Source organism: Prunus mume, linkage group LG2 (genome assembly GCF_029339155.1).
Source record: "Prunus mume cultivar Tortuosa linkage group LG2, ASM2933915v1, whole genome shotgun sequence".
NCBI classification, from domain to species: Eukaryota; Viridiplantae; Streptophyta; class Magnoliopsida; order Rosales; family Rosaceae; genus Prunus; species Prunus mume.
In genome coordinates, this window is record NC_142699.1 from 35,808,326 (window position 1) to 35,835,379 (window position 27,054).

Sequence of the window (27,054 nt, forward strand, 5' to 3'; positions counted from 1 at the left end):
TGAAGTATTTCAATTCAGATCAAAAATGCAAGATTAAAATTGAAAATAAAAAAGCCCAAATAACTTTGAGCACGTGTGAGTCACTTGGCCATCTTCACCCTCCTTTTGCTTCTGTATACGACGCGTGTCCCAAACTGGAGTGCAGCTAGCACGAAGGTTGCCGAATTTGATTTGGGCACGCTGTCTTTCTTCTATCTACAAAGTATGAAAACGACGACGACATCGTAATTCGTGAAACTTGGTATGAGTGATCTGATCCGTTTATCTTCCAGGGAATATTACTCCACGCTCCCCCGCGAATGGGTCACCGAAGTAGCAGCCAATCAGGAGACGCCAGCACAATAATCGCGTAATTACGATAATATATGGATTGGGCTTTTAGACGTCTGACGTGGCCTTCTGATACTGAAACCTTCAAGAAAAAGTGTGTACAGACCCCGCCACCACTGCAAGAAATATGCGTGTCACGCAACGACCCGTTCCGGTTGATTACCAACCTTTTTATTATTATTATTTTTTCTATTCATAAACGCGAGTAAAAGTAGAGCGTGGTCACTCCCTCCCCAGAAGTGCGAGTAAAAGTAGAGCGTCGCTTGCTCATCCGTTACACTGCAGATCTTGCCAAATTCAGTTTCCTTACAAACCTTTCCAACGTCACTCTGAAACAATCGGTCACTCACAACAATTAAAACGCCAACCAAACGAACCCATCAAACTTCCATTAAAGAAGGAACAGCGCCTGTTCAAATTGAGAACCAGAGAGAAACAAGCAGAGCAGAGCAAACTAGCAAATGGGTAGCAGAGGAAAGGGTCGTACCGTTTTGGAAGTAGGAGCAGATGGCGTGGCTCTCATCACGATCATCAACCCTCCTGTCAATTCCCTCTCTTTTGATGGTATTTTTCTTTTCTTTTCTTTTTTTTTCTCCAATTTTACCCATCACACCCTTTCAATTATTTGGTGCGTTTTAGACTGATATTTTGTATATGTTTGAATTCTTACTGGGTTTTTTTAGCTGAAATAATTGCTCGTTGATCCATGATTTGATTCAGTTAACTCTATTGGCAATTTGGCAATAACCCAAAACGGCCTCTCTCTCTTTCAGTATTATACAGCTTGAAGGACAATTTTGAAGAGGCTTTGCGCAGAAATGAGGTGAAGGCAATTGTTATTACGGGTAAGTGTGCAATTGGTTCTTAGTTTTTAACAGCTGGGTTGGTTGAGAAATGAAGCTAATTGATGTCTTGTGTTATTGGGGAACAGGTGCAAAAGGCAAATTTTCTGGTGGCTTTGATATTACTGCTTTTGGTGGACTCCAAGGGGGACAGAAGGGTATGTTTGCTTTTCCATGCTTTTCATATTCTAGTAAAAATAATGCATTACTACATATTCAGTGAAGTTGTTCTTATTATTTTTTTACAGACGAGTCAAAGCCTGGTTTTATGTCTGTGGAAGTCATCACTGACATTTTTGAAGGTATATATCTGTTTTGTTTTCTTCTTTTTTTTCTTTCTAATCAAGAGTACGTTGAATTGACCTGTGATGGATTGCTTAATTTCCCAGGTACTAGTAAACCTTCAGTTGCTGCCATTGATGGCCTTGCACTTGGGGGAGGATTGGAGGTTGCAATGGTATGTGTTGATATTGTTTTTGACTGAAGTTTTAATACTGGATTTTGTTTGATGAAATTTTGATGTTCTCGTGTTAGGTGTGCAATTCCCGAATATCAACTCCTAATGCACAATTAGGCCTGCCCGAACTACAGCTTGGACTTATTCCTGGATTCGGAGGTATGGCTAAATTGATTAAGAAATATTATTTATAGTTGGTAGTGGCTGTTATGGTTGAGAAAATGAGGAACTAAAATGCTTAACACTCTTGAGTCTTGAGTAATATTTAACTTTTCGGTTGATGTTCATGCCTACCACATCTTTACTTGACCTAGCTTACCATTTTCTACTCTTAATATCTCCCTAAAATTCTAACATTATGTTTTCACTGCAAATTTGAGTTGAAAATGGCGCTATCAAAATGTGTTGAGATATTATCTTGAAATTCCATCATATTGAAGGCTTCAACTCAAGAACTGTTTAATTTTCAATAAACTTTACTAAGACCTAGTATCAAATACTTCCTTCACCTGGTTTGGCAGTCGAGGCCATCCCCTCTTCTGTAGCTCATCTATTAGCCACGAAAAGAGAAAAAATAGTCCCATGATCATATCAGAATGTATATGGCATATTGGCATTGTTGACTTGATGTTCCTTGCATTTTTTAGATTGCAATCACATGATCCTGAATTTTCTCAGGGACTCAACGGCTTCCACGTCTTGTGGGAATCGCAAAGGCACTTGAGATGATGCTGGTCTGTTGTTTATTTGGTCATTTCTCAACATCTTAATAACTTATATAGTTTTGACATGCTAACTTGATTAATACTGATCACATTACCTCCCCGATTCCCCTTTGTGCATGCCTTATAGACATCAAAACCAGTAAAAGGGCAAGAGGCTTGTGATTTAGGCCTTGTCGATGCTATTGTTTCACCTGATCAGTTGGTTAGCACTGCACGCCAGTGGGCCTTGGATATCTTGGAGCGTAGAAGACCATGGGTTGTTACTCTTCACAAGACTGACAAGTTAGAGCCCCTTGGAGAAGCTAGGGAAATGCTTAAATTTGCAAGAGCTCAAGTCAGGAAGCAGGCTCCAAATCTCAAACACCCATTGGTTTGCATTGATGTTGTTGAAGAGGGTATAGCCTCTGGTGGCCGGTCTGGACTTTGGAAGGTTTTTATCTGTTTCAATATTCTCTTTGGCCTTGCCAAAATTATTGACGTGCAATTATGAGACATTGTTTCTGAATTTTGCAGGAGGCTGAGGCTTTTCAAGTACTTCTGCATTCTGACATTTCCAAAAGCTTGATCCATATCTTCTTTGCTCAACGTGGAACATCAAAGGTTTCACGCATAACTTTTATTTATTCATCTCTAAAATTTAACACGTCTTGCAATAGCATTTTTAAATTAGATCACTGACATTAATTATATTATACTGTTAGTTTAAAATGACATATACTTTATCAATTCAACCAGATTTGATTCCTATTGAAGCAGAATGATTGCATGATACTGAACTGGAGGAACTTTTGTCTATACGTTATCATTTAGTTGCTTTTCAATGGAAGTTTAAAGAAGTTTTGAGCTGTTCTTGTTAAACTGCCATACCCTGGTGACTGAAATTTAACTGGCGTGGGTTGAAAATTCACAAGCATAGGCATGCCTTTAAAATCTGAACTGAGCTTTGGAATCACATTGTTAATAGAACGAACATATTCTGTTTGCACAAAAATCTATTATAATGTATATAAGCTTTTCAGTCCTGTAATTAATCTAAAAATCTTGGTATATTAATAATATAAAAATGGATACTGCTCCATTGCTACAACCGATTATTCTTGGATAAGAGTAACACTATTACACTCTCTAAGTTGCGAACTTAAATTCAGCCTTACCAATATTAACCACCTTTTCTTTAATATTACTTCTTAATACTTGTCCTCTCATAATCATATATAGGTACCTGGGGTGACTGATCGTGGTTTGGTGCCTAGACGAGTAACTAAGGTTGCTGTCATTGGTGGAGGATTAATGGGGTCTGGAATAGCTACAGCATTGATTCTTAGTAGTTATCCAGTGATCCTGAAAGAAGTAAATGATAAGTTCTTGCAGGCTGGGATTGGTAGAGTCAGAGGTGAGGCTTGAAGTCCTTTTTAAGATTAGAGCTTCTACTTTAGTATTTTATGTTCAGTTCATATTTTCTTCTAAAAGCTTTATCCTTCTAATATTTTATAATAAATTATATATACTAGTTGTCTTAGTTCCTGTGTTATAAATTATAATGACGGCTCTTTGTTAAGTTTTTGTAATGCAAGTCTACTATAAGTTGTCAATGTTGTGGTCCAGCCAATCTACAGAGCCGTGTCAAAAAGGAAAAATGACTCAAGAAAAGTTTGAAAAGACCATCTCTCTTCTCAAGGGTGTCCTGGATTATGAAAGCTTTAAAGATGTGGACATTGTCATAGAGGTAGTTCGCAAAGCATGTTGTTTTTGGTTCACCCTTATGTTGCTTGAAAACCAGGGGAAAAGGTCTGAAATATTCATCTTCTATGCTTGGAGCAGGCGGTTATTGAGAAGGTTTCTCTAAAGCAACAAATTTTTGCGGATCTTGAAAAATATTGCCCACAACACTGCATACTTGCAAGTAATACTTCCACAATCGATTTGAACCTCATTGGAGAGAAGACGAAGTCTCATGATCGGATTATTGGCGCCCATTTCTTTAGGTAATATTATAAAGTGTACGTTTTCCCTTGTTTATCTTCCTCAAATTGGTAACTTGATAACTAATTTGTGCTCTCCATGCAGTCCCGCGCATGTCATGCCACTTTTGGAAATTGTTCGTACTAATCAGACGTCTCCCCAAGTTGTTGTTGATTTGCTAGAAGTTGGGAAAAAGATAAAGAAAACCCCAGTTGTTGTCGGAAACTGCACAGGATTTGCTGTAAACAGAATGTTCTTTCCTTATACACAAGCTGGTCTTTTGCTTGTTGAACATGGTGCTGACGTCTATCAGATTGATAGAGTAATCACCAAGTTTGGAATGCCTATGGGCCCATTCAGGTCAATAGTACTTTTATGAAAAATTATGACTTGGTGGTTCCTTTGTTTTTCCCCACCTTTAAACACTGTTGTTTTCCACTGAACTGACTTTTATATTTTATTTATTCATGCAGATTGGCTGATCTGGTTGGCTTTGGTGTCGCTATTGCAACTGGCATGCAATTTATTGAGAATTTTCCTGAGAGGACATATAAATCAATGATTATCCCTCTGATGCAGGAGGATGGAAGAGCAGGTAATAATTTGTCGTTGAAGCATACTTGGCTAGTAAAAATATTTATTTACCAACTTCTGTTAAACTTCAGCACAGATGAGTATGTATTTCTCATTTTCTCTCTTAACAAAAAATAAAAAATAAAGATAAAAAATAATCTCATGATATGGTTTTATACTGTTTTAGGTGAAAGTACTCGAAAAGGGTTCTATACTTATGGTGATAAACGCAAAGCTAGCCCAGATCCTGAATTGAAAAAATATATTGAGAAGTCAAGGAGCATTTCTGGTGTTTCAATAGATTCTAAGGTTCTCTCTCTCTCTCTCTCTCTCTCTCCCTCCCTCTTGTGCTACTTCAAGTTGGATGACAGTATCTGAAGTATAAAAACTATGAATCTGACTCATGTTTGTGCCATCTGAACAATAGCTATTGAAGCTATCAGAAAAGGACATTGTGGAGATGATATTTTTCCCTGTTGTGAATGAGGCCTGTCGAGTGCTTGCTGAAGGTATTGCTGTAAAAGCTGCTGACCTTGACATTGCTGCAGTCATGGGCATGGGTTTCCCACCTTACAGGTTTGTATTTATATATTTTGTTGGGAATTCCTTCATAAACGCCATAAAATGCACCAATAACTTGTTTGGGCATTTCTGATCAGGGGAGGAATCTTGTTCTGGGCTGATTTACTTGGATCCAAATACATATATTCAAGATTGGAGGAATGGTCAAATATTTATGGTGAATTTTTCAAGCCTTGTGCCTATTTGGCTGAAAGAGCTGCAAAGGGGGCTTCTCTGGTGAGAAATTTGAAACTGTGTTATGTTTATCTTGCAGTGTATATCTGAAACTTGGTGTTTCATCATGAAAATTGTTTTAGTATTTCTTGGCTGTTAGTTTCGTCGATTTCCTGTTGAACAATGTTACAAATCTGAAGTTTGTCGCAACTTACAGGCCAGTGAAGGGCTTAGCTCACTCAAAAAGCAAGAGGCTTATATTCCTATACATTTCCTTTTTCCTGTAAACATTCTTGGAATATCATTTCTGCAAAAAGCCTCTTAACACGTGAAAAATTGTACAATTAAATGTTATCTCATGCTTCATGAACTCAGTAACAATCGTGGGTTGTGGGCTAGTATAAATTAAGAGTACCGGTTATTGTATATTTGGTATCTGTTTCTTGTCTAACAGTGCCTTCCACTGCTTCCTTGCAGAGTGCTCCGTCGAAGCAAGCAAATTCTCGGTTATAAGAAAGTTTTCCCATTGCTTTGGAGTTCTTGGTTCTAATTTTCATTAGCCCAAAATACTATTTTCTTTTCCATGTTGAAGATGGCTCAGCAACAAATAAGGTTTAGGTATAAATAAAAATGTACACGAGGAGATAAGAACATATGGGAATGTGAGGATATGTAACAAGTGATAACTTGGATAATAATAATTTTTTTTATAAGAGAAGTTTGGATGATAATACTTCACATTTTCATATATAGTTCATATGGGATTTTTCCTAGAAAGGGTAATTTTCCCTCTGTATGTGTAACAACTGATGGATATATAAATAAATAAATAAATATATATATTTATATACCTCGTTGTTTTAAATTAATTTTAATAATATATTTGCCAGCTGAAGATTATATGGCAGATATACTCTCTTTCTTTTCGTCATCCTACTGTAAAGAGTATATGGCTACAGGTTCCTTGTAATCCATCGGCCTGCTGATTTATGATTTTAGAGCTGTGTCACAGCCCATGCACGTACCCGAATGCTACGGTCAGTCGGCAGTCATTCGAGGCGCGCACGCGAATGTTAGTCAGTTGACAGTCAATCGAGACAATTACCTTATTTGTTTGTGAATGACTTACTGACTATATTTTCGTGTGCGCGGACTAATCATAACGTTGTTCTTATGGTTGACCCCTTAACTTGTTAAACCATAATCGTTAAAATTCTATTGGTCGGATAGTATGATCATCTTCAGACCTTCCAGTAAGCACCTGAACCCTCACATCGTGATGTCCCTATCTTTCTTGTAGGGACATGGGAAATCAGTAACAGGTGATATAATATAAATTGTAAACCCTTTTTTCCGTAAACTTTGGGGAATTAATTAACTTTAATTGATTATCAAAATGCGACACGACATGAGGGTTCATCTACCAGTCAAGACTCAAGAGCCACGTGATTCACAACCTCACCGTTTCATATGCAAGATGCGTCCGCACTTCTATCTTTATTTATTCTGTGGTGAACATTAAATCTCAACCATTCTAAATTTAAGCGAAACTGCACATATCATCATTTGCGCGTTTATATACGGTACTCTACAGTATGATAGAAAAGTAAGATGATTATTGTGGGGCATCTTTTGAGCTTCCTCACACATTCTAAATATCTTGTTTCCCATTTTATTTTATTTTCTACTTTATTTTCTTTTTTAGTACAAGTGATAGTTTAAACTATGAGGAGAATTTCTCACAAACATACACAACTATAATCTATGGAGGTTGGCTCAGACCTCTGCAAGTCAATACGTTTTTTTACTGGACTATACCATGTTGACATCTTCTACTTTTCTTAAAAGACAACCAAAAACCAATTTTTGATGGATAAATTTCTATATTATTAGATAATAATCATCTTGAATGTCTTACTTTAGCAAATGTCATCCAATAAAAGAAAACAAAATTTTATTTTGACAAAAATAATAAATATTTTTTTCCTCTCTCTTTTCGTTTGACAAATTGATACATTGGGATGGGATTGAAATCCCAACCCTTTTGTCTTTCCTTCACTATCTGGGTTAAAACGCTTGCAAACCATGTTCTTTGTATTTTTCCTTCCTTCTGCTTACAGAGAAAGAAGGAAAAAAAAAAAAAAACCCTAGCATGAAGCTTTAGAAACTTGTATATTTCATAATTTATAATTGATAAAATGATGACGTTGATAAAGAAGAAGAATGAAGTGATGAGTGTACGCATGTTAGTACAATATTAAAACACGAAAGTCTTCATAATATATAGTTTGCTCTTTATACTAGTCATTTGTGTTGTCGCTGCTATATTATACTACGAAAATATCAGATCTCCAAATCTTTTGCTTTCGAAGATGTTCCTGTCCATTTTTGTCCGCATTACACCAAACTATTCCCACAATTTGAGGTTCGATAAATTAATTTAAATCAAAATAAATTGCTCATCTAGTATAGGTTTTGAGTTCGAGTCCTAGCATCGGATAGTGTGTTTGAATTTAATATGTTATTTTCTCTCTCAATAAAAAGGTTCTAAAACAATATTCCACCAAAACAACAAAACAACAAAAGAGAAATAAAAAAATGAATTCATAAAGCAATAATGCATGGGAAGGATATGCCCCCATATAATTATTTAAAGGAATCTATCCACCTTCCTTTGTTTTGTTTTCAATGGAAAATAAAGGGCAGTCATTCAGCACGTTGCACACGTTTGAGAAATTGGCCAACTAAAAGGCAAAATCAATTTTATATGTGTGATAAATATTAATAAATTAAAGGCTCCAATATCTGGTTATGTGATGATCTGTTTTTGTAGATTGTAGATTGTAATGAATGAATGGTTGAGTTGGTGAGACGTGGATGGCACATCAAATGCACAGCACACTAGTAACAACCAACTACCAAATACACCACAATATTTCAAATAGAAGAAATTAGTTTTTTTTTTAATATTTATTTATGAGTAATAAGAAATAAGTTAATTACTTGATTTGTGATTTATTTTTAAGTTCTAGACGGGCTTTCTGTAATTGGTCATAGCTAGATTGGCCTAATTGAGTACTTATATATCATTGCTAATTAAAAAATTTGATCAAGCTAAATTGGTTAGGAATTGAGTATTTAATTAGCTCTTGATATAGTGATACGACTTTTTTACAATTGAAATAAAAAATATGAAATATAAATATCACTTTCACTCTTCATGTGAATGTGGTGAGGAGGGTTCCTTTTTCCCTCCCTATTGTCCAAAATCTAATGTATACAATCTCCACCGTACCCTAACAAATATCTGTTCTACCAACAAAAAAAAAAAAAAAAAAAAATTGTCATCCCAGTCAAGTACAAGGCCCCGCCAGTACCAATTATTTGGTCTATCAACAACACTACAGCAATAAATAAGTTATAATTTGGACCATCGAATTAAAGGGAAAGAAAAAAAAAAAAAAAGAGGAGTGAGTAACATCTAAAATAATCACAAACCCTGTAATTAAATATTTGTACTATTAATGAAGCTTTAACTAGGCCCACCATGCACCTTTCTACTTTTTTTTAGAAGATTCATAATATCAACAACGTGAATATAACACGAAATAGTGGTCTCATTAAAATCTTCTTATGAAAATTCAAACAAGAAAAGAGTACCACATATGTTGGGATTAACAAGAGAGTCCAATTCAGGTCACACTGGACAGCTTACAAGAGAAAAAACATAGAGACCAACAGAGAAACAACTCAAAAACACGAGCAGGCTAGAGAAAATAAAAACCCCAGAGAACACACCCAAACTTCTTCCCATTGTCAAAAGAAACCTCCGATGGAAAACATAGTCCATAAGGCAGTCAAAGTCGGCATTGGTATGCTAGGAAAGAAGAATACAAAGGGAGAGCATGCATCAGGAAGACAAAACTGGCCTGGGCCACTTAACTTGAGACAAAAATCAAGCTTCAATGCAATCGTAGGATGCCAGGCCTACAAACGCGGGAAGGCGAAGTCGAGGGCACTGCTGCAGAGAGAATGAGCGAAAGGAAGTGACGAGGGCGATAGGAACGACGACGCTAGAAGGCGTGTGGGTAGAGAGAACGACTGAGGAAGGTAGAAGAAACTGAAAAAAGGTTGTATTAATCAAACCTCAGCGTAAAAGAAGATGATTTCACTTTCTTTATATTAAATCTTAATTTTTGAACCAATTATATAACCAACAACTCTTAATCTAGTTATATTTCTATTTTTTAATGTTAAAAAAATATCTCAAGCACAAACATTAAAGAAAAAAACCAATTATATGAATAAATGGGGAACATGATTATGATGATAAGGATATTGCTTGTTTCCTTTCGTGTAAGGAAGTACTTATCCTTTTTGGGATCACAGTTTGACATATGTAAGAATAATTCATAAAAACACAAAAAGAAAAACTTATGTATACATTTACATTTTACTGACAAGAATATAAGAGCTCTTATTTCCCGGTGGTAATATATTTATTAAATCCCAAATGATCTGGGTTTATTTCTTCCCTGAAGCTTAAAGTTACGTCCAGCTAGCACGTGACTTCACTCAAGTCTTCTTTCTTTAGTTTAATTAATACAGTAAACTAATCAGACATAAGACTTTTTCCCAAACAAGAAAAGAAATAATTCTCACTTGAGTAGACCCACAACTTTTGGGCCAAAGAAAAATATAATTTAAATTCTCAAAAAACATGCGCAAGTATATTACCGTAAATTATTGAACCATGTTGATATTGTTAGATGCTTCAAGTTTTTTTTTTTTTTTGGTCAAATAAATGCTTCAAGTTCAAACCATGTATATGTTAAAATGAAGAAACAAGCTCTCTTTCTCTCTCTCTCTCTCTCTCTCTCTCTCTCTCTCAACCTCCTAGCTAGCTAGCTCTCTCCTGGCGCCCGATCCAAATTGAAGAGGAAAAAGTTTTCTAAACATGGAAGGCTTGATTTTATTTATTGGGGTCATAGGTAAGAAAACCACTAATTAAGTTTTAATTTGCATTAATTATTTAATTAGTATGTAATGTTTTTAGCATAATATTCTTTTCTGATGGCAATTTTCTATAATTTGCAGGCAACATCATCTCAGTGCTAATGTTCCTTGCTCCTGTGTAAGATCTTAATCTCATGCTAATAGTTTCACTAAGCTTCCAAACCCCTCGAAAGAGAAAGAGCTAAGAGTTTTTGAATTATATATAAATGCAGCGGAACGTTCTGGAGAATTGTAAAGCACCGATCGACGGAGGACTTCGAGAGTCTGCCTTATGTTTGCACATTCCTCAACTCCTTCTTGTGGACTTACTATGGAATTATAAGGCCCAACGGAGGATTTCTTGTGGCCACTGTCAATGGTTTTGGTGTCGTTGTTGAGATTATCTACCTTATTTTGTTTCTAGTATATGCCCCAGCAAAGATGAGGGTAATGTTTAACTTTCTTCACTCCTTTCGTTACAGACTGTGAGTTTAGACGATTGATTTTATAGATCTTTTTCTTGAATGTGCGGTCCAGATTCACAGTCTTTTTTGTTTCGTTTGTGGTATATCTCAATTGACGATCTATTTGGTGTCTGCAACAACATTTCAGGCAAAGACGGCCATCTTGATTGGAACCTTGGATGTGGGTTTCCTAGCAGCGGCCATTTTAGCTACCTGGCTGGCATTGCAGGGAAAGACACGTATTGCTGCACTAGGGTTCATTTGTGCAGGCTTAAACATCTTGATGTACGGCTCGCCGCTAGTTGCCATGGTAAGGACACCTAAATTTTGCTCACTACACCCATATTTTGTTTTTCTCATCGAACCCTTGGTTGGTCCAATAATTAAAATCTAGGTCAACTTCTTTTTTATTTTATTTTATTAATTGGTGAGGAGGGATTCAAATCAAGACGTTTTGCAAGAAAAACCCTCCGACCTAATTGCTAGTCGGTAGGCATATGCCAGAGTTTTTTGTTGTTTTTATATGGAAGGGAAAAAAAATGCCTTCTTTAATTTCTGTTTGATCCCAGCCAAAATAAAGACCTTTTGTTTGATCCTTTTCTTTCCGTCCACACCATTCATTTTGTTGAAATCTAGAAACTCAGGTCCCATACCATACGGTAGTTGGAGATAGCTGTTCGAAAAGCTGCGTTCGTAGGGTCCACAGCCCATACAACACAAATGCTCTTGCGAGTTTAGAACTCAATCTTGCATAAAACTGTTATCCATATTTACCACGTACATAAGCATTTGTTTTCACATCAAAAGTTTAGTAAGAGAGTAATTTATTTACGCACATAAGAAAAATGGTTAAATGCTTTTTAGGTCATTGAATTTGACACGAAAATTCAATTTGGTCATGAATTGAAAGATTAAAAAAATTTAAAAAAACTAAATTGGTCATTGTGTTTCCCATAGTTTACAACTAATATAGGCATTATGTTATCTTTTGTTAAGTGTAGTTTTTATTGTTATTTTTTTTAGTCTTCTTTCTCTAACTCAACGAGTTAAGGTATATTAGATATTAGAGTTTAACAAATTGGGAAAATTTTAGGTTGAAATCGAAATTGTGAGATATAAAGAAATCAAAATGTCAAACCAAATTAAAATGAAATCAACAATGTACCAACATATTTTGGTGCTCTATCACTTTGATTGTCATACGAAGTCACAATGTGAGTCTAACTGAATCAATTCATCTTCAATATAGCATCCAATATGTGATCTTATACATCATAATTTTGATTTGAACCCAAAATTTCCCCCAATTTGTTAAACCCTAAATAGCACAATATATCCAAACTGGTTGAGTTAATTAGAGGAAGAAGATTGAATGTGCTTCCTAAAAAAATTTGCGTTTAACGGAAGATGATGGTTTAGGAAACATAGTGACCAATTTGGCTAAATTTTGTTTTGAGTGACCAAATTGAATTTTCGTGTAAAACCCAGTGACCAAAAAAGTATTTAACCCTAAGAAAAATAATAAGTATATGCTTATTTCAAACATAAATAAGCCTTTTTAAAAACGAAAAAAATGTTACATGTAACATCAATGGCGGAACCAGAAATTTTTCATTTGGTGGCTAGCTAAAGTTATTAGCTTAAAAACCAAATAAATCTTTTTTTTTTTTTTTTTTTTTTGTACTTACAAATTTTATAGCTTTTTATTAGAAATAAAAGTATACAATTAAATCATATAAATCACGTTTGTTCATAATTCCATGACTAATTTCCAATAAGTGTTTTTGTGTGTGCTTTATTCTAGGGCCTCGAGTGTATGGCTAAATGCTAATTTTCATTAAGTTTTAGCATAAAATAAATACATATTGCAGACATGGGCTTAGTCAAGTTGGCTAGAGCGAATGTGTTCCACTCTGCACCTGAGTTCAAATCTCCCTCCCCGTATTTTAGATTAGATTAAAGTAGAATAGTGCACTCGTATTATAAAAAAATATATATTAAATGCAACCAAAAAACACATATTATCAAAATGAACATATGTGTACATATTTTAATGTGTATTTTTATTGAGGCCCTGTAACTAAATTAATTTAAATAAATAAATAAACTTTTTTGGACTTTAATAAGTTAATATATACTCAGCTATATTCAAAACAAGTCAAATATATAAGTTTTTAAAAATAAAATAAAAATCCCTAAAACCCTTCCTGGGCTATAACCCACTGTAGCCATTAACGTAGTTCCGCCCTTGTGTTACATATAGATTTTCATTAACTCTCGTGTTTAAGTGGAATCTATTATCTGAATAAGAAGGTATATGGACCAAATTATAACATTTTAAAAACCACCTTTGCTTTGTCCTTATTATTGCTTTATGCACATTTGGAATCTATTATATGAATTATATATGACATATCATCATACATTTTATGTTATTTTCAGAAAACAGTGATAACAACTAAGAGTGTGGAGTACATGCCATTCTTCCTCTCATTTTTCTTTTTCCTCAACGGAGGGGTATGGACTCTCTATGCTTGGCTCATACGAGATGTTTTCCTCGGGGTAATAATTCCTATCCCCCTTTTTTTTAATAGGAAATTCTAAGCTTATTAATGCAAACATTTTTCTTTTTGGAAAAAATAAAATATATATTTCTTTTTATGCATGGTTTAGGTACCAAACGGGATTGGGTTTCTTCTTGGAACAACGCAGCTAGTGCTGTATGCGATTTACAGAAATGCCAAACCAGCCGATAATATTTCAAGTGGGCTGCTGGAAGAAGGAAGGCAACATGAACCTCTTATCTCACCTTCTTCTGCTACTCTATCACACCAAAAAAATGGAGAAATATTGGAGACCACTTAATTAGCTAGCTACACCAACACCTCTAGTGTTCTTAAATCGTCTGTTTTTATGGCTCTTTTTTTTTTTCCTTCTTCTTTTTTCCTTCCTGTGCAAGTGTGTTTGGGGAGTCAATGCATTAGGTGTATAGGTTAGGTGCATGTGATAAAACAGAAAAGAAAAAAGAAAATGAGGGAGAGAGAGCGAGCAGTATTTTGTAAGGCCTGTATACGTACTGGTATGGTATGCATAAATGTTTGTTCATCTTCTTAGGGGGAGGCCCCTTGCTTGCCAATGCCATGATCTAATGAGTAGGCTACGTACTGGGCTCACTTACGGCCTGCTCTTATTCCCATCTCTTTAGTATTGGGTTTATACTAAGAACTCCACCCAATTTCCCCTTATTTATTTAATTTTATTTTTGGTATGTGATATTAGAGGACGGAGAATTGAATATGAACTGAATTCAAAGGTAAACATTATAGAGTGACACAAAAGTGGATTACAATGATTGCATCTATAGTCGTGTTGGATGGAAAAAATGGCTGTAATCTTTAAAATTAGTATTGCTTCGGAATGCTTATCCATAAAACTTAGGCAATAATTGAATTTTTTATAGGACTTTTCTATTGAGAGGGGCGATATTATATTAAATTCACATATATTACGGCACCTCCAGCGCACAAGGCTGGCCGAACAAAAGGCTACCCCAAGCCGAAATCAACCTCCAACATGCAGAATCCAGATCGGGCAAGGCATGAGACCCACCAGCCCGTGCAAGCCCACAGACAAATCTGGACTAGGCTCTTGCCCGAAGCGCTGACATCACTGTTGATACCAGCGACAACCACCAATGGGAAGAAGCCACATGGCGCTTCTGGACGCTTTGATTGAATTTTTAGACATCGACGGCTGTGATTTTTTTGGCTAAAAAATTGTAAAAAAATCAAAAAAATTATTAAAAAAAATACCACAAAATTCTATATTTTTCCCCTATAAGTACTTAACAATTTTATTTACTTTCCACACCAAATCTTCATATAAACTCTTCTCATTCCAATATTTTTTACTTTCCACTCACATTTTTCTTCTACTTTCCATTTGTATCAAAAAATAAATGGCATCTTTCATCAAAGCTAGAGGGTTGGGGAAAAATTTTCAAAGAGGTCAAAATCTTGGATACAAGGTAGAAAAAAATTAATTGTCGTTTTTATTCAATTTAATATATTTTTTAAAAAAAATATATTTCTTTGCATTTTCAATTTAATTTTTTTAATAGAATATTCAAGGTAAAAGAAAAACGAGGAAAACCATTACACATGGCTCCTCAAGTGAACAATGCCCGCAATTGGTTCCAGTGGTCCGTTTCGTGTTGGAAATAATAGCACTATTACGTCCTCAGAAGGAAAGTACTCCCCCACGTCGTGATATGGTGGAACCACCTCTACAATGATTGAGTCGTCCTTATACTCGATTGTGTTAGACTATGAGGACCAGGAGTATTTTAATTGTATGATGAGTGAGATGTGAATTTTATAATAAATATGGACACGTGACAACTGAAAATCTTATAAATATGGATACGTGGCAACCGAAAATCTTATTCGAAAATTTAATTCAAAAATTTTATCCGAAACTGTTATTTGAAATTTTAGGTGAGAATTTTATAATAAATAATGACACATGGTAACCAAAAATGTTATCCGAAAAGCTTATCAAAAAATAATGGTTTAAGTATAAAAAAGTAGAAAATAAATTAAAATGAATAGTAATTGCCCATTGCCTTTGCCTTTTTGGGTGGAACCAAAAAAGGCAAGACTGCCACTATTCACATGAATAGTGACAAACTTTGTCTTGCCTTTTGGGATGGAGGTGCTGCTCTTATACTAAGCTATGACTCAAACTTAGGACTTTTCCTGCATGAACAATTGCTCCAAAATACTATACTAGTGGGACTTTTACATGCGATGATTGATTTAATTATAGGGGAGTTTCACTAAAACACCCAAAATGGGGGTTGAAATTATAAAAAAACCTAAGACTATTTAAACATATAAACACACCCAAAACCCATCATTACACACACTCAAAACCCATTTATAAACACACCCAAAAAGTCCTATCCTCTAAATTTCCTACAATTCGTACATTCAAACCTTTTTTTTTTTTTCCACTCACTTGTTTAGAAGAAGTAAAACCAGGGCCGCTATTGTTTAAGAAAGCAACCCCAGCCCAATTCTACCATTCGTAGGACCTTGAGAGATAGGCCATAATATATGATATTAGGCTTCTTATGGCAAGTACGTTGAAAACCCATTCCGACCAATAAAAAGGAAAAAAAAAATATTCAGCGTCTGAAACTGAAATAGTGGAATAAATTATATCATACATGTCGAAGAAGTTCTCCAAATCAGGACAAGGCCCATGAAAGCAAGCAGCAACAAATTCTTGATGGAATTTTGGGTTATTTATTCAAATAATCCTCAAATTTATAATTGAGTTACATTTTAGTTTCTCAACTCAATTATTGGTTCAAATGATAAACCAATTATATATTAATTATTGGTTCAAATAATTAGCCAACTCTATATTAATAATTAGCCATACTGTTATATTTTCTGTGAATTTTAGTCAAGTCAATGCTACCGATAGAGTATAGGTTGGGTATATGTGTCTTTTTCATACCTCAAAAGGCTTTGACAAAGTTGTCGTCTTTTTCATAACTCAAGAGGGTGATGGATGTGGACATGCTCGCCTGAACGACATCCCAAACCATTGCACCAGACCATCAATGGAATCAAGAAACAAAGCCTCACTTGCATCGTAGCCCTCCAAGTTCTCACTATACCAGAACCCATCCTTTTTCGTTGTCCTGACCACCAATAGCCTCTGGCCTTAGAAGCATCTACTCCTCTGCATCTTCTTTCTCTCATTCGCCTCCATCATCACCTTCATTGCCATGTTCTCCAGGTACCCAATTGCTCGCAAGGGTGTTGGTGTTAAAAGGGTTTCAACGAATATTTTAATTTTTGGTTTTTTGGTTTGTTTTATTTAGTAATTTAGCTCTGTTTGATTGTTGAAAAAAGGAAGGAAGAAAGATTGGTGGGGTGGGGTGGGTTGCAGGGATGGAGGTGGGGGTAGGGTCATGGTGGGCTTTTATTTTTTTATTTTTACTATTGGGCATTTTAGTTTTTAGTTTTCATATAAAATTAATTTTTATAGTATTTTATATAGATTTTAATTAATAAATTAATATAAATTGACGATTTTAACTCTAAAATTAACGGTAATATTGATGGAATGTAATGGTAAAATCAATTAATATAGAGTTGGTAGACTATTTGAACAAATCAATTTAATTGAGAGACTAAAATACAACTCGAGTATAAATTTAAAGGAACCGTTTAAATAAATAACTCATTTAATATTATATAATTGTACACATCCAGTTTGATGCACAAGCAAGCAGTAGCTAATTGAAATTGACGAGACTCAAATGCCAAAGGTAAAATTAAGTTAACCAACTGACATTATGATCCCCAATCAAAGCCTCAAAACGCAAATAGTACCCCGCGATTATTATGCATCGCATAATTGACAATAATTTTGGGTGGACCTTCTTGCGCATCTAATCCAAGTTATTATTAACGAATCTTCAAGTACATATGTCGTAATTAAAATCATTCATTTTTTGAATTGCTATTTGAATATTTAACTCTTAATTTAACGAATCCTTCATATATGTTAAATAAATGAACGGTTTATCGTGAAGATCTTAATTGTTATCAAAACTGTCAATTTGTTTAATAATACGCATTATTAGGAATCTCAATTTTGGTTGATTTTTAGTATGGAGTGTGACATGGGTAAACTAGAATCAATAATAATTGGACTTTTTTGTCCGTCTGAGGCCCTTTCCGGTTACCATCTTATCCAACTTTTTTGCTGTTATAGCAGTCTATTCAGACACAATTTACAAGACCAAAAACCTGGAAATAAAATTATTTCTAAATCCTCCTTCAATAATCAAGCAAAAGCAACGGCCCAGAAGACGACTGCCGAGTGTGGAGTTGCTGCATATGCCGAGCTGAACCACTGCAAAGTAAACAAACCAATTATTCAATAAATAAATAAATAAATAAATGCATTTATTTATATTTTGTAGCATGGCTGGGGTATTAGGCTACTGTCCTTGTCCCCATAGAGTCATTTTAGAACGACAAATATTTTGTCTTATTTGTCACCAAAATATTACTACTTTATAACCACTTTGTCTATAGTTTTTAGTGCTTTTTTAATGAGAGAGATTTTCACGAAATCAACGCGTGTAATTGTATTATTGGTCAGAGTATTATTGGTCAGAGTAGCAAAATAATATTATCTTCGTTACAAATTTTTTCTTTTGTTTTGCAGACTCCCAAAAAAGAAGCAGCAAAATATCACAGAACTAAACAAAATGAAAGGTTATTATTATATCTGATAATAGTTTTATTTTAGTACCGTGGGATTAGGGTGAGCACTACAGAAAGAAAGATTTGGATGTCACTGAGTTGACAGTTGAAGACGCAGTGATGATGGACGGCTGTGATGATTTGGACTGAATGAGTGGGGCAGATCATCTTGATACTGATATAGACTTACTGATAGATGAAGGGTCTTGAGAAATCCAGGTGGATGGGGACGGTTCAGCTGGAGAGAGCCTTCTCTAATCTAATCATGTCACATATTCATTGTCATGTCTCAAAATGCAATCTGTTTGCATTGTAATGTATGGTCTTATCTTATGGTAATCACCGTGGCCTCTCTGTGTGTGTGAGTTTTTGTGTGGACGGTGAGTTGGTTATCAATCAATTAATTAACCAAGAAAAATTCGACCAAATTGAACTTGCACCAGACAATCACAGCAAAGAAGGAACCCTATGCCAGGTTTTGCTGATTGGTTTGTTCTCCATGTCGGTAATAGAAAAAGCTCAATCCAGAATGATCATTTGATCTAGATGTACTCATTTTCAGTTTATCGAATTCGATTTTAACAAAACTCTCGGATCACTATCGTAAAAAATAAATATCAATTTTGTACAAAATCTCAGTTTTGATTACACATAACCGATCTTTTTAACCATACTCGAAATTATAAATTGCTCGAATACATAAAGTGTTATGAATTCATTTTATGAAAAAATATCATATGGGATCATAAGGGTAACATTACACATTAATTAATCTCCATAAATTTGATGTCAACTCAAAACACAAGGGCCTAGTGATTTAGTACGGTAAAATTGTACCTAAGGAACACATTAGAGACCACATCTAGTAAAAGCTCGGAAGCTCATTGTCCGGTGGCCAACATTAATATACACAGTGTATATAGGCATGCATGCACAACCACGTGTGAAGTGTAGTACTGTAGCTGATCCCAACTGCGGAAATTAATTTATATCGATGTGGGATCCATATATTTCGTGGACGACTGACTGTCTTCAGGCCGACTAACATATTTGATAAACTGTCCATGCTCCATCGTTTGATTTGTCTACTTCACAACCCTTGTAGCCATGTACACATTGGGCCCTAAGCATTATGAATCTTCCCCCGGGTAGATGAACACAACAAATCCCATGTTTAATTTAGTCGACAGGTGTTCTTAATTACAACATTATGTTCTAAAGTTTTCCTTTTTAACTGAAAATGAAACAGTACGCTAATTCTGTAAGCCTAATTTATTTCGCATAATGAATTTGTAGCTTAAATGGTTAAAAACAGTTATTCCTGCACTCGAGGTCATGTATTCGAACACTCACTAAACTGGTCTTGTCTTCTATATGGAATTCCCCATTAATTTTGTACAGAACAATGATGCAAATTGAATTTGATACACCCTTTTTCTTTTGCAGACAGAAGAGTTAAAGTGATTCTTTGATTACTTTCTTTAATTTAAGCTGCTGTAAATTAAAGTTAATACTCAACAAATTTAGTTATAGGAGTTGTAAATAGTGAGATATAATAATAGAAAATATTGAATATAGCAACAAGTAGAAGTAAAAGCGCCGCGTGAGGCAGCGGAGGCTAGAGAGGTGGAGAGGGGACATGCAGGACACGTAGTGGCAGCAGCATAGCCTGCGACGCCATAGCATTGGAGGTGGAATCTATATATTTGCAGAAGCTTTTGTTCTTGGAATTAAAATTGTTAAATAAATATAAGAAGGAAAATAAATAGATTAATATAATAGCAGAAAAAGAGAAATGAATCCTTGCGAAGTGCAAACGTAGAGTAGAGAGGGGTTGAGTTTAGTGTACATAGTCTTTTACAGATTCTTCTGCTTGGGCTGTCTGCAAAAATATTTAAGTGTTATGGTTGTCTTTTTACACACTTTTTTAAGCTTATAGGGGGAAGTCAGTCTTCCACGTGCTCCTGGGGACTCTCTCCCTCCCTCTCTCTCTCTGCCTCTCTCTCTCTCCACAAGCTTAGCCCTACTTCAATGCCATCATATAATTATTTTCTTCCACTCAATTACACCCTCTGACCATCTCTGCTTACTCCTTTTCTCTGTTTTGTTTGCTTCCCCCTCTCAAATCCCCTCTCTCCCAAGCACAGAAAACCAGAGGACAAAAAAGAACAAGTACCCATTATTCTCCGGCCAAAATAATGCAAAAATATCAAACACCCCATCTCTATTGAGCTCAAAGATTTGGTTTTGGTTACAAGTTTGATGATGATGATGATGGAAGGCATCAAGGGAGGAGGAGGAGGAGGTAGGGTGAATGGCGTGGTGGGCCATCATGATCAAGTTCAAGTTCAAGTTCAAGATCAAGACATGGGAGATGGGATGCAGTGCAGTGACCATCCATACAGAAATAACCCAGGAGGGATCTGTGCTTTCTGCCTCCAAGAGAAGCTTGGGAAGCTTGTGTCTTCCTCTTTCCCTCTCCCCATTCATGCTTCAGCCTCCTCTTCTTCCTCCCCTTCTTTTAGATCTGACACTCTCAATGTTGGTGTTGTTCATAATGGCAATGGTGTTGCTGCTGGTCCTTCTTCCTCTGCCTCCTCTCTCTCACTCTCCCTCTCAGCCCACCCAGCCTCAGCTTCTGCAAAACCTAGAAGCAATATTGGTAACAATTATCGTCATGAAGATGACTTCTACAACACAAGGAGAGCCAGGATTTCGTTTCTCTTGGCGAAGAAGAAGAAGAAAGTGAGCACTGCTACTTCTAATGCTGCGTCTTCCGATCGAGCGGCGGCTGATGTCGTGTTCAAGAGAAGCAAATCGACCACAACCCCAAGAAGAGCCCACCATTTCCTGGATGGTTCTGAGGACTTTAGCCCCAGAAAGAGAGGTGGGTTTTGGTCGTTTCTCTATCACTCGTCTGCCAAATCATCCTCATCAAACAGTTTGAACAAGAAAACAGTCGACAAGTCCAAGATCTCGTCCTCTTCTTCCTTCTCTTCGTCAGCCGCGCAGAAGGACTCCAAATGCTTGGGGTCGTCCTCTCTGAGGAATAAAAGCGAACACCTTGCGGTTGAGGCAGCAGCTGCAGCAGACGATGACAGCGCTAGCCCCAACAGCAGCCAAGCCACTGCTGCCTCGGCCTCCTCGTTCGAGCGCAAGGTATCGAGATCCAGATCCGTCGGGTGCGGCAGCAGAAGCTTCTCCGGTGATTTCTTCGAGCGGATCTCAACTGGGTTCGGCGACTGCACCTCAGAAGGGTCGAGTCTCAGAGAGAAGGCAAGCCCAAGGCCAGCGTCCACCGTCACGGAGAGCACAACAACAGCCACTGCATGAAAGAGCGAGTGAAATGTGGTGGGATTTTCAGTGGGTTCATGATGACATCATCATCTTCATCTTCATCGTCTTCCTCTTATTGGGTTTCGTCTTCTGCAGAAGGACAGCTCGTCCATGGCCGCAGCAGGAGCTGGGGCTGGGCTTTTGCTAGTCCCATGAGAGCCTTCACCAAGCCTTCTTCGAAAGATGGGAAGAGAGATATAGTTAGGCAAGCTTCAGATAAGAACACCACCCCCAACCTGAATGCCATTCCTTCCTTGCTATCAGTCAGAGGTTGATCTTCATCATCTTCATCACCATTTTCATCATACACATTATTAAACTCTGTTAATTAATTAAATTACTTAAATTACCCACCTGTTTATTATTAATTACTCTACTAGTCCCTGTGTTTATTTATCTTAATTTGCTGGTCTGCAATTCCATTAGTAATGTAACACATTGGGTTTCATCTTAAATCTTAATTAGTCTCTTGGTTTCATGGCTAAAATTTCTTGTGTTCGCACAGTGAGGACTGTTTTTTTAATTTTTTTTTTAAAATTATAGTGAAGTGCACATGTTGACCATCTTTATCTGTTCTTCTGTTGTTTTTGGGATTTGGTGTATTTTTTTAGTCTTTTGATTTTGATTTTGATTTTTGGTAATTTGGACCTTGATGTTAATGTTACGGCAAATAAATATGAGTATTAATTTCTTTCTTCTTAATAAGTATAAATTGCATGTGTGGCTTCTTGTGAGCTTTCAGTTGTCACATGCATACACATGTTTGGTTGGTGTTGGACAAACTGTAAGCTCCAAAATCACAGTGGCCCATGTTAGAGAATCCCCACCACTATTTGGTTTTGGACTACACTGGACTAAGAAAATTTTCTTATGATGATCCCTTTGACAAAATATACTTTAATTAATTCTAGGGGTTCCCCCTTCCACCCTGGTTGTTTAAATGTCCTCAAGATTCAGAGATTGATATGCATTATCAAAGCAATTTGGGAGGGATTTTTGGGAACCTATGGGGAGATGCCAAGTGTTCTTTGACTGGATGGGTACATGGGTTAACTCTTGCTTGATTGGGTGCGGTGGAATTTGTTGGTTTGGTTGGGTAGAATGGGTCATTTGGATGGCATCTAAGTAAATATGGGGTTTTAGGGGGAATTTGAATATGATCTTGGTGTAGCGACGGGTTATAATGATGAGGTACTTATTAGTCGTTCGATCAGGTGTCGAGTTATTATTGAACTGTTGGATTAAATTCTTTTGTTTTAACTCATCAACATAGCACCTCATTTTAAAGCTCCCTAAGTAGACTCGAGAATTGAGTTTTGTGTCTTTCATCAATTTATATTCCTTTGTATGTTACATATAAACCTTGCGTCTCCAAAATGGGTTTAAGCCTCCTCCATGCACACAAGCAATTTGGTCCTTTTTTTTACCACTTCTCTTTGTGCATTGACCTATCACGCCCTATTATAATGAGCTTTGGTAGTGAGATTTGAGTAGAAGTATCATTTTTGGTGTGACGGTTACATAGTCACACGATATTATTACTCTACATATGTTATAATCTGTCTTTATTTATTAAAGTTATATTCTAAATTCAAGACATATCAACCCGGACATCTATTCATATTATAACACGTAAATTATCGTGACACTCAAAAATTTCTCTTTAGAATGTTGTGTTTTACTCGAATTTGGATATTGGCATGATTTTATTTCTGGAGCTTGAAAAGTCTCTTCTCAATCTCAGATCTTTAATAATTATTACATACTTTAACATACAATATGGATATGGAACTCACTTTTTAATCCAAACAATTTTTGAGCAAACATGGACTGTGGGATGTGGAAACCAACAAAGATGTTATTGTTTTTTCCCCCTTTATAGTGAAAAGAATATTGTTTGGAAGTAGGAAAAAAATGTGAAAAAATCATGAGACGGGCAAGAGTTCCAAAATTACAAAAGGACAGCTTTCATGTGGGTCATTGTTTATTGACTCAGAAGTCAGAACGCAGAAAAGAGTAATAATTTGTGGACCCGGGCCATGTACTTGTACTTTTAACCCATGGGTGGGCTTTAGATTTCCTTCTTCTTTTTTACACAGTCCCCGCAAGCCATATATATATGGACATGGATGTGAAATTGTGGACCCGACCCAAGTGCTTGGACTTTTACCCCCCACAGCTGGTGGTGCAATGCATAATTAGGTTACATTTTCACTAGTTTTGCATTGACATTCAATAATGCACAAAACAAATTGTGAAAACAATTATGAATGCTACCAAAAAGAGAAAAAAAAAACTCCAAAGGAAAAAATGCTGGATTAGATTCAAAGGAATAGGTAAAAGGCTACGAATGAATTTATGTCCAAATCAATCACAAATGATTCTTCTAGTTTGTCATGCAAGTCAATATAGGTATCTTTTGAGAGCCATATATGTAATTTTTGTCAATTTTGTGCTGGAGGACATTCGTGTCAAGGTGTAATGCAAGGAGGATATTCAAATACAAGATCTCATATGCAAGAGTAATCGCTCTTAACCACTCGAACACATAACCGCTTAAGAAAATTGAAATCACAGGGCACCATATGTGATATTAAACCATGAAATAATGTTGGCATTTCGGATATGAAATTGAGCTCCATATCAAAGTGGGAAAAAGAATCGGAATTGAAGGCTACTCTACTCCACCTTTATTTTGCGATCAGGATCAAAGCTTTTTCCAGGTTCCAAAGCCTAGTGCTTGTAAATTTCCTCCTCAATTAGCACACTAATTAAATTCATTGTCGGTGTTTGTTTTGTTTTTAGTTGCTGCTTTAGCTACACACAAAGTTCCTCTTTCTTATCCATTCCTATTATTTTATGTAAACACAGATTAGTGTGGTTAAACCAACATGAAGAGGAAGAGTAGAGACAAAACAATATTATTAATTATTATCTTTATTATAATAGGCTAATATTAACCCACAACCGTAACTCTCGGCTTTTTTCCTGAATAGAAGTAGAACTTTATTAGTTCTGAACTATTGTCAGTGACCACATGAAAGTCGGGACACAAGCACATCAATTCATAAGGACTGAAAAAAATAATAATAAAAAACTAGACACGGGTGATACAATTGTAACCTCATTAAAACCTTCCCTTAAAAAACCTCGGGGAAGGAAAATCCGGCAAGGAAAAAGGGTACCACTGCATCACAACCGGCCAAAAAACAACTCCTAAACTACAAGGATTGGTGCTCTGAGCCCACATAATCAGGATTAATAATTAATTAAAAACCCTTAATGCCAAGGACACCACAATGATCTCATAATGATGCATCCAAGTCCTACACATATCTCTTGTTTTGCTAGTTACTGTTGTAGGCTTGGGCTCACTTTGTTCTGTGTTTCAATAGCATTTCTCGGAGCTCCACCGGGTCAATCTCGTCCGAACAATTGGAGGGCCTGTAATATCCAGTTAGGGGATCTGGGGCCCACGCAGATGAAGAGCCAAGCCCAGATTCTTCTTTCACAGCATTCACGACCCGCTCTTCTACCATGGAGCTCCTGGACCCTCCCTCACCCAATGCAGCTGGCAGCGGCCCATGTGACGCAGCTGCGTAACAACGCCTGTTTCACCACAATTAAGAACAGTTATCCCTGCACCCGAGGTCATGTATTTAAATAACTAGTATAAAAAAAGAACAAAACTGATAACGAAAATTGTTATTTAGTTCTAAAGAAAAAGAAAACAAAAACACAAAAACTTGACAGAGTCAAACGCACCGCTGGATAAGGAACTTAGTTTTGGGGAGATAGGAAGCCAGTGGATTTGATTTGGCGTATAACAGAGAAGCCATGAGAACGAAGGAGAAAGGGAAAGTGAGGTGATGTTCCTCTCCCTTCTTCTGTTCGTGGGCTCTCTTTGGGGTGGTGGCGTAGAGAAGGGTTAGGGTTTGTGTTTGCCTTCTTTATATATAGACAGGGTAAATGGGTGAAGGCTGTAAAGTAATTGACACGTGGATGCAACGCTGTTACGTTTCACTGATTTATTTTTTATATATTTTAATGTCTATGGTTAGGAATAAAATCCTCCCTAAAATCTAACCTAAATTTCTCATTTTGGTTCCAGAAGGACATTACGGTGAATGGGTTGGTGGAGGACACTTGTCTTGTGTGTATATCCAAGTTCCAACGCATCTTTTCCTGGGAAAATCTTTTTGAGATGGAATATTTCAAAATAATAGGGCCACCAATGGATATACTATGGTAGGGATAATCAAGAAATTAGGTTATGGGATTTGCCTAAAAATACAAGAAAAAAATTTATTGGCTAAGCCCAACTAACCTGAATATCTTTGGGTCATCTGGTTAGCCTGCTTTTTATATGGGCAGGGTAGGACAGAGTTTTTGTGAGCCCAATCTAGTTTAAGTTTATTATATTAAAGGTTGACCGAGTGCAGGCGCGAGTCAGGCAAGTTAGTTAAGTAATTTAAAATATTTCTTTGCAAAAAAAGAAAAATCGACCAAGACCAGGCTCATTTCATTTGTATGATTTGGAGGAAAATAAACACTATACATGTTTGTTTATTTCCTTGTCTTTAGATGTGACAAAGAGAAATGATTGGAAGTGCTAGAACCACTTTTAGGTAATTAAAAGTTAGCAGTATTTTTAAGTTATAAAGACTTGAATTTTTAATAAAACGTTTATGAGCATAAGTTTTTTTAGAGAAGTATTTCAAAATATGTCGTAGGTATAATTGAAAACAAGTTTTCAAACATCATCTTTATTAATTATTGTTGGAGTCTTTTTGTTGAGAGCTACAATGGGCTTGTTAGACTATTGAAAGTGGATCGAGCTCTCTTGCGCTCTATGTCTGAGTTTTTTTTGGCACCATGCCCCAATTACACCCGTTCCTGCCCTATTTGCCTACTCTTCTTTCTCTTTATTGAAGTATTGTTCGACTCCTGTAGGGGAGTCTCACTTTCTTGCCCCCTATTTGCCTTCATTGTCCTTATGAAATATCGTTCAACTCTTGTAAAGGGAGTCACTTTCTTGCAGGTTATTCTTCAACACACTGAAAGATTTGAAGCCTTAGGGAGTGCCTTGGTCTTCTTCAATTGTTGTAAAGACATTGTTTAACATTGATAGAGTTTGAGCAGACGCTGAAAGAGCTTTGCTTGAGACACAATGGGACAGGTGTTCCAACAGCTACTACTTGTTTGGATGGGCTTTCAGCGACTATGGAAAGAGTTGGAGATTGTGCATTGATGTTGTACAAGCTTGGCATGAGAGGCTTGTGGCTAAGAGCCCATAAATTTAGCAAAAGAGAAAGCAAATTGGAAAGGGAAAAGCTTGGAATT

The 27,054-nt window shown here is 36.2% G+C and overlaps 4 protein-coding genes across 4 annotated transcripts; 3 read left to right on the forward strand and 1 right to left on the reverse strand.

The window, feature by feature from the left end:
* The first annotated feature begins 519 nt into the window (after nucleotides 1–519).
* Nucleotides 520–6,474, forward strand: MFP2 (multifunctional protein 2). The gene is given in 19 exon segments (XM_008224993.3): nucleotides 520–894; nucleotides 1,104–1,175; nucleotides 1,262–1,330; nucleotides 1,421–1,474; nucleotides 1,562–1,629; nucleotides 1,707–1,788; nucleotides 2,308–2,363; nucleotides 2,482–2,784; nucleotides 2,868–2,954; nucleotides 3,573–3,747; nucleotides 3,960–3,977; nucleotides 3,980–4,080; nucleotides 4,176–4,339; nucleotides 4,422–4,676; nucleotides 4,790–4,911; nucleotides 5,077–5,198; nucleotides 5,317–5,465; nucleotides 5,549–5,687; nucleotides 6,102–6,474. Coding segments are annotated over 19 exon segments (2,175 nt in total). The 5' UTR covers nucleotides 520–791; the 3' UTR covers nucleotides 6,138–6,474.
* Nucleotides 6,475–10,452: 3,978 nt separating this feature from the next.
* SWEET17 (Nodulin MtN3 family protein) lies at nucleotides 10,453–14,188 on the forward strand. Its single transcript, XM_008224992.3, has 6 exons — nucleotides 10,453–10,615; nucleotides 10,722–10,758; nucleotides 10,853–11,066; nucleotides 11,232–11,393; nucleotides 13,526–13,645; nucleotides 13,757–14,188. The coding sequence occupies exons 1-6, from the start codon at nucleotides 10,582–10,584 to the stop codon at nucleotides 13,946–13,948; spliced, it is 759 nt and encodes a 252-aa protein (XP_008223214.1). The 5' UTR covers nucleotides 10,453–10,581; the 3' UTR covers nucleotides 13,949–14,188.
* A 5,982-nt stretch (nucleotides 14,189–20,170) lies between these two features.
* On the forward strand, nucleotides 20,171–22,198 carry LOC103323032 (uncharacterized). The gene is given in 2 exon segments (XM_008224990.3): nucleotides 20,171–21,622; nucleotides 21,625–22,198. Coding segments are annotated over 2 exon segments (1,347 nt in total). The 5' UTR covers nucleotides 20,171–20,637; the 3' UTR covers nucleotides 21,987–22,198.
* Nucleotides 22,199–24,632: 2,434 nt separating this feature from the next.
* DI21 (drought-induced 21) lies at nucleotides 24,633–25,637 on the reverse strand. Its single transcript, XM_008224989.3, has 2 exons — nucleotides 25,477–25,637; nucleotides 24,633–25,320 (listed from the first exon to the last, which is right to left on the reverse strand). The coding sequence occupies exons 1-2, from the start codon at nucleotides 25,548–25,550 to the stop codon at nucleotides 25,083–25,085; spliced, it is 312 nt and encodes a 103-aa protein (XP_008223211.2). The 5' UTR covers nucleotides 25,551–25,637; the 3' UTR covers nucleotides 24,633–25,082.
* Between the last annotated feature and the right edge of the window lie 1,417 nt (nucleotides 25,638–27,054).

What these genes read in the sequence shown, in the direction of transcription:
- SWEET17 (XM_008224992.3), top strand. Translation starts at nt 10,582, where the DNA reads ATGGAAGGCTTGATTTTATTTATTGGGGTCATAG. An exon ending in CTAATGTTCCTTGCTCCTGT is followed by an intron (nt 10,759 to 10,852) that starts GTAAGATCTTAA and finishes ATATAAATGCAG; the next exon opens with CGGAACGTTCTGGAGAATTG. An exon ending in ATGCCCCAGCAAAGATGAGG is followed by an intron (nt 11,067 to 11,231) that starts GTAATGTTTAAC and finishes ACAACATTTCAG; the next exon opens with GCAAAGACGGCCATCTTGAT.
- DI21 (XM_008224989.3), bottom strand. Translation starts at nt 25,550, where the DNA reads ATGGCTTCTCTGTTATACGCCAAATCAAATCCACTGGCTTCCTATCTC. An exon ending in ACTAAGTTCCTTATCCAGCG is followed by an intron (nt 25,321 to 25,476) that starts GTGCGTTTGACT and finishes GTGGTGAAACAG; the next exon opens with GCGTTGTTACGCAGCTGCGT.